Here is a 16943-nt window from a genome sequence, read left to right on the forward strand (position 1 = left end):
TTGACTATCTCTGAAAAGAATGTACAAAGCAGGATGTGTATCTTTGTTTACACTTTGGTCAGGGATGATCAATACATAATGGAGTGGGTCAACAAAAAGACTTAAAAAGAAAACGGAGTAAGATCAAACATATTAGGGAAGTGAATATTAAAGAAAAAATCAGAAGAGAAGCATACAAAAATAGATTTGACAATTTTTCACCAGTAAAGACTGTGTCTTGCAACACTGAATAGAAATTTTCTAACAAGGAACTAAGACTTTTAGTTCCTATTTAAAAAATTTGTTTGTGGAGCCCCTGGTTGGCTCAGTTGGTTAGGTATCCAACTTGACTTCAGCTCAGGTCATGATCTCATGGATCATGAGATCGAGCCCTGCGTTGGGATCTGTGCTGACAGCGTAGAGCCTGCTTGGGATTCTCTCTCTCAATCAATCTCTCTCTCTCCCTCTCCCTCTCTCTCTCCCTCCCTCCCTCCCTCCCCTCTCCTCTCTCCTCTCTCCTCCTCCACCCCAAGAATAAACAAATAAACATTAAAATAAAAATAAGTATATACAAGATTCACTTGATTCTTACCAAAAAACTTCAAGTGTTTGAATCTGCAGGACACTTGTGGAGTTCTGGTCTACTATCCCCTCTTTTTTAAACTGCTGCCTTTTGGGAAACTTCTTGGGAAGTGTGATCTTGCTCGTTATGGCATCAATGGACTGCATAGTTCTCTTTGGGTTTTGTTTGGCTATCAAAAACTTAGACTTTGGTTTCCATGTGGGAAGCTACAAAGGTAAGGAAGCATGGGATTGTTCATAGATGAAATGCTATCATCAATTTGTTTTAGGTTTCAGAAAATGCAAATGTAAAGCATCACCACAGAACATTATTTTTTTAATGTGAACCAATGTTTAAGTAATTATTTAAATGTGTAGGGTAGAGACAATTCATGTTATTTTTGGTACTTCCGTTGTATCCCTTCCTTGTATCTTTCTTAACTCTCTTCATCCTGATTTCTCATCTCAGGCATCCAATTTTCTCATTCTCATTATTCTTCATAGACATTAAATGTACTATCAGAAAGAAAATTTCCTATCAGCTCCTTACAGGTTAGTGTGAATTTAGGTCAATGGATTCCCTCTTCCAGGGGTATTTGCATTGTAAGCCTGAGTAGAGGGAAAATCCTTCCTGATGAAACATCAGCAGGGATCTTTCCAGCACCTTTAAAACATCAGAAACTGTCACCCGCAGGGCCTTAAACTTGAGTTGGACCTCTAGTTAAATCGAGTCCAGTGACTCAAGTAAACAAGTGTATAGGTGTCAGTCCCCAAATTCTAACAATATTTGAATGACATTCATTTGCAAAGTTAGAGCCATTTTTCTTTTCCTTGTTCCTCATTTATTCCTATTACTTAATTTATCTTCTATCTGCCTGCCTTGTTAGACTGGAGCCCTTCCAGGGCAGGGATCATATCTTATTCAGCTCTGGATCTCTAGGCCCAGCACAGTGTCTGGCTCATTGAAAATCCTTCCAGGCAAATAATTAGATTCCTGTAGTTCAAATCTGCCAAGAGCCGTGTTTCTCTAAAATGACATGCCCAGTTCTACACCAAGGATCTTTCCTCTGATTTCATAGAACACCCACAATGAAGGAAAAGTCTAAGCCAGCCTGCCACAGGACAGACTCTACCCAATCCAAAACAATTGTGAGGATATTTCAGAGCTTGTAATATGCTACGCTGGGAACGAAAGATAGAAGAATTGCCTCTGGATCTAGGTCTGGGAAACATCTTCTTCATGGTTCTAGAATGGAAAGGTCTTCACAGAACAGAAAAAAAAAACCCTAGTTTTATTTCTGTATTGCATGATGCCAGGTATTTACTAGAGCACATGCCACTCAAGGCCCAGAGGGTTAGCTGGAGCAGCTGATACCCCGTGCTGCTTTTTATAACTCTCCTCCATAGCACCACGCTCTACATATGTCCCATTTCATCAGGTCACGTTGACTTAGGTTGTGCCCAATACTGCATCTTACACCAAACACATCACCATGTAAAATATTGTGTGTTTCCTTAAAATCTTTAGAAAAATAAAAATAAAAGTAAAGTTCCTTCAAAATAAAGCAGAGGATGTTTCCTGGTTCTTCATGTAAGCAGTGACTTTGCCAGTTGTTACAAATGAGCAGCCTCTTTCATTCCACAAGACATTGGGTCTGTCAGCCATTAGCAAACTGTGAAATTACTAGGTTAAGAATGGAATATACAGTACAGACTTAAATTGTATATAGAGTTGTGAAATGAGTTTTTTGATGGTGGTAAGTCTACAGACTTTTGAAAATTATTTGCAAGGATAGCTGCCCATTTTCTTTATAATAAGATTGGAGAGAAAGGGAGAATTCTATAAAGGATCTTTAAAACATCACTGCTTGTTTAACGTATTAAATATCTCTCATATACAATACACCATCTTGGACCTTTGGGAGGAGTTACAAAAGGCGCAAAATCCAAATATCTTGGCTTTAAAGAGCTTACTATTTAGAAAGAATGTTAACTTTAAAATACAGGCAGCCACCATTGCATTTATTGAGCACATACTCTGTGTCAGGTACTGTGTCAAGTATTTTTATATACAATATATCAGGGATTGGCAAATTACAACCAGAGGGCCGAATCTAGTCCACCATCTGTTTTTATAAATAAAATTTTATTGAAACACAGGAATACTCAATTGTTTGAGTATTGTCTCTGGCTGCTTTTGTGCTACAATGGTAGAGTTGAGTGGTTGTGACAGAGTTGAGACAGTCTGGTCTACAAACTGAAATACTTACTGTCTAGACCCTTACAGGAAATATTTGCTGACCTCTCCTCTACATCATTCATTCTTACAAGAATACTTAGAGATAAATTTAGTGTTTCCCGTTTTATAATTAGGTAACTGAGGGTTACAGGTTATGTAGCTTAGTAAGTGGCAAAATTTGTATTTGATTCTAGATTGTATGATTCAAAAGATCTATTCTTATTCTAAATTCATACACAAAAATAGCCAAAGCATGAGGTAGGAAGAAATAAGAGCCTTACAGATTCACAGAGAAACTGTTACTAGTGTTCAGAAAAGAAAGATACTATTTTGAGTTTGGGGTGATAAAGATTCTGGAGAAGATTGTATTTGAATGTAAAAGCAAAAATGAATCTCAGAATTTGCTACTCCCAAGCTCAAGCCCAAGAGAAGTTAAGAGATCAAGGTCATGTGATTAGTTAGAGGCAGATCTGAGATTAGGACCAGTTTTTCACTCACCCAGCCCAAAGTATACTGTCACTGACCATGCTGAGCCATTGAATGTTTTTGTATGTGTGGTTACATGTTATAGAATGGCAAAACTACTTGAAGTGGAGAATTTGTACATTATTCTCAATGATTAATTGAACTAAAGGCTTGTACTCCTTTTATTGAAGCAATCAAAAATACACATATACAGGTATTTACATGATATCTACCCACCATCCTACCAAATATATTTTTGTTGTGGAGAATCACACTTCTGAGACCATAGGAATCTCTGGCATTCTCACCAGTTTTAAGATTCAGATGATAACCAATTGACCACAAAAGTCAAATATTTATATGCATGTTGCCCTCCAGAATCAGACAGCTCTAGGCCAGAAGGAAAATGGAGAAGTAGATAGGTGCAGCCAACGGAAGCTTACCTGATACTGTAGAGTACTTTGCCATTTTTTGAAATTCGAAGCAATTTGTTGTCAGTGGTGACATCATGGAAGTTGGCACCCTTCTCATTGGCAAAGAATAAATCTGGTTTCCAAATGGAGTCCAGCATGGATGGGTCCAAGTCCAGGGAATCATCAGGATACTCGCTATATGCCAGCCGTGAATCATTCCACTGTTGTCTCAGAAAAATATTCACTCGGTAGTCCTATAGAAACCCCATGTATAAGAGTTAGTTATCACCCAGTCTTGCATAAGAGGTCCATCTACACTTCCCCCTCATTCCTCCCCCTGATTTTGTGCAGTATTGGTGTCTATATGAACCAGGCTGTGTATATCTTGGTCAAAATAAACTACTCAGTTCTATTAGGAGGGGAAACAGAGGGGAGAAAAGAAGAAGACCCAACCAAACCAGAACACTAATGGAATAGGTTGACTTCGTTGAATTTTTTCATGTTTAAATTATTCATTCTGAGAGGAAATAATACTAACTCAAGCTGATTTTTCCACAGAGAAAGGTAACCATGAGTACAGAAGTCAGTGATGGCAGATTGTCAAAACTGATTCCTTTTCCAAATCAGAAACGACATGATCTCTATTCTCATTCTGCTCAGATGCTCTGGGCAGAAGGAAACCCACTCTGTACTTTTGGTAGTGGAAATCTTATCATAAAACTTTGACATGATGGGACAATATTTTTACATCCATCTATATAAATATTGAGATGCTTCGTGTTGACAAGATAATTCCATCATGCTACTTACTTTTAAAATTCTTAAATATTTTCTCATTTCTCTGAATGGGTTGTAGCTACAGTAGTTGACTTGAAACTTCATCAATACAGAGATCTTTTTCATTTTTCCTAGTCTGAACACCTTCTGACAAAGGTGCTCCTCCCTGTGAGAGACTCAGGTACACCCTGTCATTCCCACTTGATCCGGGAGTATACTTCCTTGCCAGTAAATCAGCTTGGGGCAGTGACTTCTCTCCTGGGAATTTCTACTCAAAGATCTTTTGGTTCATGGAAATGGTTGCTTTGCTTGGTAGAGCAGACCCCAAAAGAGGCTTTAATGGTGTTCCATAGCCATGTGGGACTATGATTCAGAGCTAATAGTTGTCCACTCTTGACACTTAGGGTCATTTAAGATGATATATACTCATTCCTTCTTGCTCTCTTTCTTTTTCCTTTTTTCGCCATTTGCTCCATCCCCACATCTTTGGTGCTTGGATTTTTGGTCATTGTTTATTTTACTCTAATGGTAACCAACTTGTCCCGGTTTGCCTGAGAACCTCCCAGTTTTATTCCCCAAAGTACCACATTCATGGGATCTACTCAGTCCCAGACAAAACTGGGATAGTTGGTTACTCTACCAGGTACAGTGGATACCACCTCAGGAAGGTCAGTTTTGGTTTATTCCCTTAGGGCCAAAAGAAGAAAAACATACTAAGTTGTAAAGATTACGGTATATGGAAAAGAGCTTCAATCCAGTTCCTTCTACCTATTACTAAGCTATCCAAATTCCTATGATATTTTTTCAAATACAGCCATCCTAATTATCAGGCTGATACAGTATTTTGGAGGCGGCAGGTCTCGGAAATAGTGCCCAACATAGGCTTAAAGAATGCTAGTAATCAAATAGTTACTAATTTCTGAAAATCAGTCATCAAAACCCAGCTTATTTGGAAAGGCTGAAATATTAGAAGGAATAACCTTAAGGTTCTCCACTATACAACATACAAACTTTCTAACTTGGAAAATTTTATCAGCTGACTTTTATTTGGGATTTTACCAAGCATGCATGGCAAATTCTCAAACCTAAGAGGGCACTGTTGTGGGCCCAGTCAGGCTTCCATCCCGTCCTGTTTGCTCACTGACTCCTCCTGTGCTTGAATCAAGAGAATGGCAGCACCTCAAAGTTGTCCCCATCACATATTTTTGGAATTGTTCAAAGGGACCAGAGGATTGTAACTGGAAAGAGATTACCAGTTCAGTGTTTCATTGGCAACAGGAGTTGCCAGAAGCTTTGGAATTTTGTGTGAATAAAGAGTGGGAATGTGTGATATGTGGAGAATCAAAAATGGGGCTATTGAAAATACAATAATCCAACTTACATATAAAGTATACACTAGATACATCAACTGTGAGCTTTCATTAAGGTTTCCTGAGGGGGGAAAATGCAGCTTCTCCAGTGTTTGACATCCACCCCTGTTATATCCCTTATAGTGAGAGCCAGTTATCCTCAACAGATTTGGGGAGGGGAGCAGGTGTCTGTGAGTGTGTTTCAGTAGGAAGTAGGAGAGAAGAGAATCTCTTCCCTCAGACAGCTCTGGAGGTAGAGAAACTCTAATATGAGAAGTAATGACAGCTAGAAATAATAGAGGTGAATGGGTTAAATATCTTGGACCATAGGGAAGACAATTAGGGCCCCTCAGAAAGCAATCTTGGGATGGGCAAGGCCATGAGAAGCCAGGTAGACAGTATTGGGCAGAAAAATCACCAAGAGAACATCACTGCAATCCTCCCTTGAGCCTGAGAATGATTTAAAGCTGTGTATCGAGAGACTCTAGAGAATATTACATTAGTGACATACAATATGAAAACATTGACCTTTAAAAAAATTCAGTATAAATTTTCACAGCTAATGTACATCTTTTTTTAAAGTCTTTCCCATGAGTATTCTTCTCCAGTATTTCCTGGTTTCCTACTTTGAATTTTATATATAGAAAATAATAAAACATATTCACCCAATGTCAGAACTTGAAAGAGAGTACTAAATCTATCACATCATGATAGAACCAATAAATGTCTAACAGTTCATTTAAAATAAACGAATCCTCCTATTTGTAAGCAAGGACAAGTAGAAAACTTAGAGGAAAAATACAGTGTGTGCCACAATGACAGGAATTATATGAAATAAGACTTTTATTAGGTCTTTTGGAAGTATTTGTTGTTTATATAAATGTATGGGAATTTAAATTTTTGATTATTTTATTTATGATGATATACACTATTTTAAAATAAACAGCTGCCCTTAAAACCTTTAAGAATAGAAAAGGATGCTCAAGGAACTAGAGACATAGGTATCCTAAGAAAAGATTTTCTGAGGCTTTGACCTCTGTAACTCTTTCACTTTACTATGATTTTCGATACAGGGTAGAAACTTGACACGTGATTTATCCATGCATCATCTCTGTTTATGTAGAGCTAAGTTTATTTTCTCATGATATTCTAAACCACAGGAGATAGTTATATTCTTCTGTAGTTTGTCTTTGTCTTTATGTCTGCTTCTAGGTTTAATGAAATATTAAAGGGGGAATAAATATTGAGAGACATGCTTAAATGCAGACTGAATTTTCTTTTCCTGCCTTCTTTCTCCAGAGACCTATTCTATGTCAAATAAATGTCATATTTCCTTGTATTAAAATTTGTTTTCCTATGACTGACTGGGTATTAGATTAGGTCATGGAAACATTCAAATTAAAAAATATATATAAGAGTAAATACGTATTTTTTTTCAAATGCTGCATGTAAGTCATATAATCTTTATTATATTCTTAACACAAATACAAGTACCTACATTCCATACTATTATCTCACATCAAGTTTAGTATTTCTAAAGTTTCACTTTTCCTAATACCTTCTAATGCTATGCTTATGCCACAGATGGTTTCCTTAAATTGAATTATTTTGGTACTATTATATTTGGTCTAGCATTTGTACACAGAGATTACCACTATGTCTTATATACACTCTTATTAAACCTTACTCTTGCTCTCTTTTATTTGCATACATACACATTTTTCAATCTAGTTACATTATAAAGTTATCAACAAGAAGGCTATGCTTTGTTGACTCCCCACAGTGCCTCTGTGGCACTTTGGTTTTAACCTGTGGCTACACTGCAGTAAAGTTTCATCCTCCTCAGTCTGTGCTAGCTTTGATACGGGAAGTTAGCCTTGAATTGGAAATTATGGGGGTGGGTGCAGTTGTTTTATGATGGATTCAGGCTTTAACGTTGCAGTGTGAGAGACCAAGGTCACCTTGTATCTCAGTTTAACAAAATGCCAGGCTTGGGGTAGACTCTTGGTGCTTCCTTAAGTCAGAAATAAGAAACGTAGCTACCTGCTATTCCTGATACGTTAGCATCTCCTCCTGAATTGCGTATGCAGCTACAGAATGAAAGGGAACCCACGGTGTCATTTCAGCAGTTACAGCACAGCGGGCATCCTCCTAAGGGGCTGTCTACCACTCATCCAGTTCCTCAGGAACATGATCTCAGATCTGAGATAAAACAACTCTTCACCCTGCAGCAGTCACCGGCAGAGCATGTGGAACTTATCTCTTGGGGCCAAGTTTGGGGGAGCTGGACTCCTATTCTGGAGATACTGTCTGAGTGAACACATTTTAGGCCCTTCCAGCTCTTTCTCCCCCACCTCAAGTGTTAAATGAGGAGGGAGTCAGGATCTGCTACTGTGGCATGGGTAGTGTTCCAGCACACACAGGTCCAAATCACATCCTTTGAGGAGACTATCTCTTCATTTTCTGATGGCCAGTCTTGGGGAGAGCTGCATGCCGGTGGCGCGCAAATACTTGTGACCTTTACTGACATTACTGATATTCCTAAAGTATGTCTTTATATGAGGAAAGCAGGTGTTGCAAATGTATTCCCTCTCCTCTAAATTCTCTTGCCATCAGCAGCTAAAGAAAAGGGGGAAAGGAAGAAAAGGAAATGGTAAACTGACATTCTCAAGACAAAATATAACCTTTCTCGGAACCACAAAAAAATCGTTCCACTGAATTCTTTTAACGCAAGGTTGGTGGGCAATGACCAGCCACAGATCCCTATGACTCTTAACGAAGAAAAATGTGTATTTTGGAATAATGTATATCATCATAATGATTCATAAAAAAGCATTCCTTAGAATAACACAACTGCATCTTCAACACTAACATATCAAAGGGATGAGAGGCAGTATTGGGTCTATAAGGGAGCCTATACTTTGTGGGCAGGTAGTGCCAACAATAGTTTAATGAGATGACATCGCCTCTTATTTAGAAACAAATCAAATACTCAACTAAATCCTTCAGTAATGCGACCAGGGTTATGGAGTGAGAGTGGGGCATGAGGGAAGAGAGGAAAATCAACATGTTTAGAAACTCAAAATTCTGAAGCATTCTTGGAAAAATTCATCCCAGAAAACATAGGTAAAGCAAAAATGATTTTTGCTTCCATATAGCTCTAAGCAGTGTCTTCAGTGACCACACACGTTATTGTGCATAAAGACTAAGGGTCTGGTATTCTGACTCCTACTAAAGACAGTTCAGAGAAAAATCTGGTTCTGTTTCATTTTTTTTTGTCCAATTTTCTTTTAGTCAAACTTTGTGAAAGTGTGGGTAAATTTATGGGTGATAGAATCTCAAGGTTTTTGCAAGGGAAGCTTGGGCTGCCATGATATTCCATGTGCGTCAGGTAGATTCCCAGGTAGGACCCGAGGGGTCTGGGAGGATAGACCCTTTCTTTCAAGGTGGAGCCTGTTTCTGTATGTAAAGTTTTTTGGCGTACAGCCACACCCATTTGCTTACTATTGTTTATGGTTGCTTTCATGCCAAAAGGGCAGAATGGAGTAGTTGTGACAGAGACTGTCAGACCCTCAGAGTCTTAAGTATTTACTGTCTGGTCTTCTACAGAAAAAAGTTTCCCAGTTCCTACCCTACATGGCATGAGGATTTATTAAGAACAGTAGAGTTTCAAAAAAAATATTCATTTTAGTTTCACACAAAATCTTTAATTGAAGAAAATAAAAGATCCCTTTTCAAAGCCAAATGAAGTTGGTCATTACATCAAAAGCTAAGAAATAAAAGAAACACAATATCCACTACTCTTCTGACCATGCGATACAGTCTATATGATACGGCAAGATAGGAAGGCTGTTCATTTTACACTTGAGCAATGATTTCCAACGTTTCTCACAGGAAACATGACAAAGGACACCTTAATAAGTGGCCAGGAAACACCTAAGCAGCCCATTTATTAAACACCTTCAGTAACTATTAAACACACAGGAAAACAAGGATATCCATAGTTTCCGTTTTTATCTCCTTAAATGTTTAGCTTTTTCTTGCATTAATAAACATTGGAAAGGTGCACATTTACATTTTTGATTGAGGGTAAATGCAATGAGGAGTTTAATCAAAGCAACTTAGGATTCTAATTAATGCAATCAGCATTAGGTCGTGCAAATATCGTCATTGAATGCCATCGTGTAAAGCTGGTGACAGTGATTTGGGCTGCTGGAAGATTTGCCCCTCTGTTATCAGGATAAAACCAAGAGGGGAGAGACAAAAACTGAATGCCAAGCCTAGAGCTTGGCTTAGTCCTTCCATGTTTACATTTTCTTGTGAGTCATTTAATAACCCTATCAAAACTATATTGAGTAAAATTCTTAATGCGCTACCTCCTGTCAAAGCACCAGAAGGCTCATTTCTGGACAGTGCTGTGTCAGTAATGTTAAAATGGGTAGTGGAGTTGCATTATGTCTAATTTTGCCAGTGAGAAGGAATGCTAAAAGGTAAATTACTTTTTTCTAGCATTGAGGACACCAAAAAGTACAGTAATTTGTTAAACACAATCCTAGTAGCCTGAAAGAGAAAATTCATAAAGACAAGGGAACACTATTTTTTACTTCCCAATGGCATTATGCTCATTATTTCACTTGAGTGTTTCTAGGACATCAGCCATCAAAGTACTTAGTCAAGTTCAACCATATTTTATTTTGACTTCATCCAGTAATATGGCCTCTTTACGTAGTCATGAAAATTAGAACCTGCCAATTGATTGAGGACTTAAAATAAACTGTGTGAGGACCAAGAAAAAATTTCACCCAAAAGTCAATTTCCACACTATCACCTAGCACTGTAAGGCTCTTGATCTCATAGGCTGTGTCACAGCAACACCATCACCATGAAATTTATAAGAAATATTGGTGGATTTTGTAGTATCTGAAATCTTTTTCATGTACATGGAACATACTTGTACATACATGATGATGAGCTTATAATTAGTTTTATGTTTATTGGGTTTTTTTTTTTTTTGAGGGGGAGCCACGCATATGATGCGTTTGCTATGGACTCGGGGCTACTTTCTTTTGCAACAAGATCATGTGTGTGCGCACACATGTGTGTATTTAGTGTAAGGTCAGCCCCTTGGCATGTATCTTTAATGTTGCATATCCGAGGCTTGACTATGTTAAAAACTTCCATTATATGAAAAAGACTGGCTATAAAAAAAATACCCCCTAAACTTTGAAATTTGTATTTCTGAAACATTAGAGATATAAATATTTAAATATCTTTAATGATACATGATGCTTATTACTGATAATTGTACCTAAGTCGAGCCAAACATCAAGTGTTTTAAAAATTTCTCTGGCATGATAGATAAAATATTATTGAGTTTTAAGTAATGAACACTTGACTAATGACTTTCTAAAGTGACAGTGTACAAATAATCGCTTTCTAGAGGTGAGTGAACTTGGAAATTGGCATTCAGTAAGTGTCTCACACATATAAAACAGTGCTTCTTCGATCCTGTATCCCATTCCTTCACACGATGGCTTCAATGCTCAGTCCCACTCACCATTGTAGTTTCTGCTATTGACCCAAAGCTGTTGATAAATATGTTGCAGGTAACATTTACAGGAGGCCCTGCAAGTTGAACAATAAATAGAAAATTTGACAGGTTGTGTTCATGGCATAATCAAGTCACGTTTGTCTCTTGCCAGTGGCATTGTGGCACTTACCATGGTAGTTTCTGTGACCGATCCAAAACTGTTGATAAAAATATTGCAAGTAACGTTTACTGGAGGACCTGCAGAATGCAATAAGAATATTGCAATAGACATTGAAGCAAGAATACAGCTCCGTCAACATCTGTGCAAATGACTAGAAACGTAAACTAAAAATGATGGTGAGATTGCAAAAAAAAAAAAAAAAAAAAAAAAGCCAAAAACCAAAATCAAAAATGTTGTACCCAGAGGTTCAGAGTGATAACATTCCCACTAGTGTTTCGAATAAGGACAGTTAAGCAATGATAACTTACCCAGCAGAGTTTGGGATTTAGAAAATATAAGCTGGAGACTATTAAACTGAATTCATTGTCACTAGTTGCTATCAAAATAGCCTTTTGGGTGGATGGCCTTTATCCATCCACCTCCTTTTCCAGGACACCCTTTAAATCAGTGCGTCTAATTTGATTCTCTTGACACCTTTGAATTTAGCCCATTCATTCTGTATATCCTCTGATCCCCAATGAAAAATGATGTACAAAAATACAAAAATAAAGTGGCTGATTTTAAGAAATAAACACAGAAATGTCACTTAATGTCTGGATTGTAAAGCAAGGGCTATTAATCCTAGATATGCTTTCAAAAGAGAGTCCACTTTTTTCTCCAGAGACCCAGAGGCTAGCTTTCTTGATCTCGCCCTTGGTCTCCCCAACCCAAGCCCTACTCAGGCCCTTTTCTGCTTAGCATCTGAGATCAGATGACAACAGATATGTTCAGGGGGGTATGGCCACAGATTCTTTGCCCTTCGATGATAGATATCACTGTCTAATTATTTCCAGTTTCATGTTTTTCTGGGAGATATGTTTATTGCCCTCACGTAGTTACCCCTTAATTCTGGGTTAAGAATACACTGCCATGAGCCTTCTATTGCTAGAAAATTCTCTCTCTTTACTTATCAAGGTCTATGTAACCTAGTTCAGGCTACACCCTGGTTGGCTCTATACCCAACATGCCATGAGGATCTAAGTGACTGAGGCCTCCCTCTAAGGGTGGTGGTAAAACTCAGCCATGGTGGCGCTTGGGTACCGTGTGTTTAAACTCGACAAGTCAGAGGGTTCTCCAGCCCTTTCCTTTGAGGAAAGGAAACTTAGGTTAAACAGCGAACTTAAGTCTCCAGGCAAGAACTTTTGGTAAAAGAGATGTGTTAAGTTTTTTTCTTTAACATAACTAACTTTTCTGTTCTTAATGGAAAACGATTGTGTTTATTTTTTTAAATGTTTGTAGGTATGGAATCACAGGCACCATCATATTATCAAAATATTTTTCAGCCTGCATCTTTGAGATATTCCAAGTCTTTTAATTCATCCCTTCTCCCTCTTATTTCAACATCTGCCAAGATGACTTCTTCCCCAGGGTCACTTTCTACTCTATTTGACTTTGTTTCTCATTTGGTTACTGAAAACAGAACAAAAATGAGTCTCTTCCTTGATGATAAAGTTCTATTCCATAGCAAATATACTTTTGTGCTAATAAGAAATACATTTAGACAAGGTAGAGGCAAGTTGTGAGACATTGTATATGTTCACTTTTTTTCTTCTCTTCACAATAAAATATTTCATTGTAAATAGCCCAATTCAGGATGGGAAGCTTTCATGAATTTTTATATGCAAGATAGATAAGAAAATGAATGATGGGGGGGTAAAGAAACAGGAAAGAGACATGTCTTCTACTGTACATTATCCTGGCCTCCCCAATTGGCCTCCCCAGTTGGCTTACAGGCATTTAGGATGCTGGGTCATACCATCATACACTTATTTTTATCCTTCCAAGTAAATGGCGGTGTGAGTGTATTGCTAGAACTCAAAATATTTTTTAAGCTACCACATATTAACAAGCTGTACCAAGCACATTTTAAAAATTATCTAGTTTAATCCTCTCAAAAGAGGAATTGTTTTACTGTACCAGTAAATGGTTTCAGATGAGGAAACTGGGGGTTAGAGAGATTAAGCAACTTGCTTAAAGTCATGCCACAGTAAGTAGAAAGGCTGACACTCCATGCCTTATCATTCTCATCCCAAACACCTAAACGTTCAGCCCCTTTGCTGCACCGCATTCCTTACACAATAACCTCGCTTCCTCCTGACCTGCCAACCATGGTGTTTGCCACTGGTTTGTGGGATATTTCTGGGACAGTTTGATCCTTTACTTCTGACCTCTTCAATCTTGGGTATTTTCTCAAGTTTCATTTGCATCCGGATATAAAATTTTGGAAAGAAGAAAAAGCAATTTTTTTGGATGCAGGGTTAGTACATGCATGTAATAAGAGTTGATACATATTAAAACCCTGCTGTGCGCCAGTGAGTGCCTTATTTCATTCTTCAGTCATTAGGTGTTACCATGTCCCCCACTTTATAGATGAGGAAGCTGAGACACAGAGGTAATTAATTAATTTTCCCAAGGTCACAGAGTTTGTAAGAGGCAGAAGTTGCCTAACTTATGGACACTTTTCTTAACTGCAGGAGTAAAATGCCTGAGGCCCCTGAAATTATCTTTCTGATAAAAGCTGCTAGGACTACGGCCTGAAAATTCTTTGGGTTAGATGTTAGAATTGTTTTTCATTTTGTTATCCTGATACGTGTCCATACAACCTTTCATCTGTATTTTAGCCCAGTAATCCACTAAGGTGTTCTAATTAACAAGGACACATCCTTAGATGTGATCATAAGTGAATGATTATTCTGTGAACTGTAGAAAGAAATAGTTAACACTAGTTAACCACATGTAATTGGTTTTATCAGCAAACTGACGATATTCCAATGTGAATTGGATGAGACTTCAATAGGAAAAAGAATTATGTAGACACCTAATCTCTCATATCACTGTTATCCCTTCCTTCTTTCCAAACATCGTCTCCTCTCTCCCATCTCCCCTCTCTCCCTCCCTGCTTCCCTTTCTTTCTCACTCTTTTCTTTCTTTTTTGCCTTATTCTTTTTTTTTTTTTATTATTTGAGTGTAGCTGACACACAATGTTATATTAGTTTCAGGAGTGCAACATGGTGATTTGACAAGTTTAAACATGATGCTATGCTTACCACAAGTGCAGCTACCATCCATCAGCCTACATTGTTATTACAGTGTCATTGACTATATTCCTTATGCTGTGCCTCTTATTCCCACGACTTATGCATTTCATAACTGGAAGCTTTGCCTATCCCCCCACCCCCTCTGGCAGCCGTCAGTTTGTTCTCTGTGTTTACAGGAATGATTCTGTTTTTTCTTTGTTTATTCATTTTTTTTTTAGATTCTACATATAAGGGAAATCATGTAGTATTTGTCTTTCTCAGTCTGACTTATTTCACTGAGTATAATACCCTCTAGGTCCATCCATGTTGTGGCAAACTGCACAGTTTCATCTTTTTATTTTGCATGATATTTCTGTGTGTGTGTGTGTGTGTGTGTGTGTGTGTGTGTGTGTGTACAACATCTTCCTTATCCATTCATCTATTGATGGACTCTTAAGTTGCTCCTGTATCTTGGCTATTGTAAATAATGCTGCCATAAACATAGGAGTGCATATATCCTTTCAAATTAATGTTTTTTTGTTTTCTTTGGGTAAATATTCAGTAGTGGAATTATTGGATCTTATGGTAATTCTGTTTTTAAGTTTTTGAGGAGCCTTGGTACAGTGACTGTATCAATTTGCTTTCCTGCCAATGGCATGTGAGGGTTCCTTTTTTTCCACATCTTCACCAACACTTGTTATTTCTTGTCTTTTTGATTTTAGTCATTCTCACCGATGGAAGGTAATATTTCATTGTGGTTTTGATATGCATTTCTCTGATAATTAGCGACGTTGAGCACCGTTTCGTGTGTCTGTTGGCTGTCTGGATGTCTTCTTTGGACAAACGTCTGTTCAGGTCCTCTGCCCATTTTTTAATTGGGCTGTTTGTTTTTATGGTGTTGAGTTGCATAAATTATTTATATATTATGGATATTAACCCCTTATTGGACATATCATTCTCAAATATCTTCTCCCATTCAGTAGGTTGCCTTCTTGTTTTATCAATGGTTTCCTTCATTGTGCAAAAGCTTTTTATTTTGATGTGGTCCCAATAGTTTATTTTTGCTTTTGTTTGCATTGCCTTAAGAGACATATCTAGGAAAATGTTGCTACAGCTAATGTCAGAGAAATTACTACCTGTGTCCTCTTCTAGGATTTTTATGATTTCGGCTCTCACAGGTCTTTAACCCATTTTGAGTCTATTTTTGTATATGGTATTAGAAAGTGGTCCAGTTTCATTATTTTGCATGTAGCTGTCTGGTTTGCCCAGCACTATTTATTGAAGAAACCATCTTTTCCTCGTTGTATGTTCTTGCCTCCCTTGTCATATATTAATTGACCATGTAAGTGTGTGTTTATTTCTGGGCTCTATTCTGTTCCATTGATCTAAGTATCTCTTTTTTGTGGCAGTACCATGCTGTTTTGATGACCACAGTTTTGTAATCCCAGATTACCTTGTAATGTGGGATTGTGATACCTGTAGCTTTGTTTTTCTTTTTCAAGATCGCTTTGGCTATTTGGGGTCTTTTGTGGCTCCATACCAATTTCAGTATTATTTGTTCCAGTTTTGTGAAAAATGTTGTTGGCATTTTCATAGGGATTGCATTGAATTGTTTTGCCTTATTCTTATGAGAGACTGATCTTGCCATAACTTTAGTATGTAATTCACATATAAATGGAGGTAGATTTTTATATGGTAAATAGATTTCAAATACTTTAAATGTATTTGGAAGAAAGGCTCCCTTCCCTGATCCCCGGCACAAAGATGACAAGCCCCATCCTATACGGGTCCCCTTTGTTGCTATATACTGCTCTCTCTCGGATTATCTTCTTTGCAGTAAGGCATTTGTCTTGGTAACCCAAGTAAAACTACAATTATGCTACAATTATCACCTATTAGCATCTTCACTTTTGGATCAGTTGACCACATTGGCTGTAAGAGGGCAGCTACTCAGACTGCAGTTGGAAGCTCCGCAAAATCAGCACCACCTGGGAGCTTGTTAGAAACGCAGACTCTCCAGGCCCATTTGGGTCCTGAGGAGGCAGTTTTCACTTTAACAAGAGAGATTTGTTCCTTCAGGTAATTCTGTCTCCCTTTCAAAATTATAATCACTTGTACTTTGTTTCAGTCTTTCAAGAATGTCCCTTGAAATGTCAACTGTAGTCCATTAATAAAACCACTAAAGTTAGGACAAGTTTGGAAAACACTGTTGAATCAGTTAGGCAAGTTTCTTTAGTAGAAGTTTCTCCAAAGTTGTGCAACCACTGACCACTATCTATTTCCAAAGTTTTTCCATCACTTCAAACAGAAACTTTGTAACCATTAAGCAGTAACTCCCCATTCTCCTCTCCCTCAAGCCCCTGGTAACTTCTAATCTACTTTCTGTCTCTATG

At 37.8% G+C, this 16943-nt stretch overlaps 1 protein-coding gene across 3 annotated transcripts in view; it reads right to left on the reverse strand.

Annotated features, from left to right (window-relative positions):
• The window catches only part of GLRA2 (glycine receptor alpha 2), a 171983-nt gene that overhangs the window by 116575 nt on the left and 38465 nt on the right, over positions 1 to 16943 (reverse strand). Inside the window, exons 1-3 of one of the 3 annotated variants that reach the window (XM_081792422.1) lie at positions 11504 to 11571; positions 11341 to 11408; positions 3688 to 3911 (exon numbers count right to left, since the gene is read on the reverse strand). In XM_081792422.1, the coding sequence (XP_081648548.1) occupies positions 3688 to 3911; positions 11341 to 11343 (227 nt within the window). In that variant the 5' untranslated portion in view covers positions 11344 to 11408; positions 11504 to 11571. Of the gene's footprint in view, positions 1 to 3687; positions 3912 to 11340; positions 11409 to 11503; positions 11572 to 16943 lie in introns of those variants that run through there. The other 2 variants (XM_081792421.1, XM_081792420.1) reach the window with 2 other exon arrangements.

This window comes from Panthera onca, chromosome X (assembly GCF_046562875.1).
Source record: "Panthera onca isolate mPanOnc1 chromosome X, mPanOnc1 haplotype 2, whole genome shotgun sequence".
Taxonomy (NCBI): Eukaryota; Metazoa; Chordata; class Mammalia; order Carnivora; family Felidae; genus Panthera; species Panthera onca.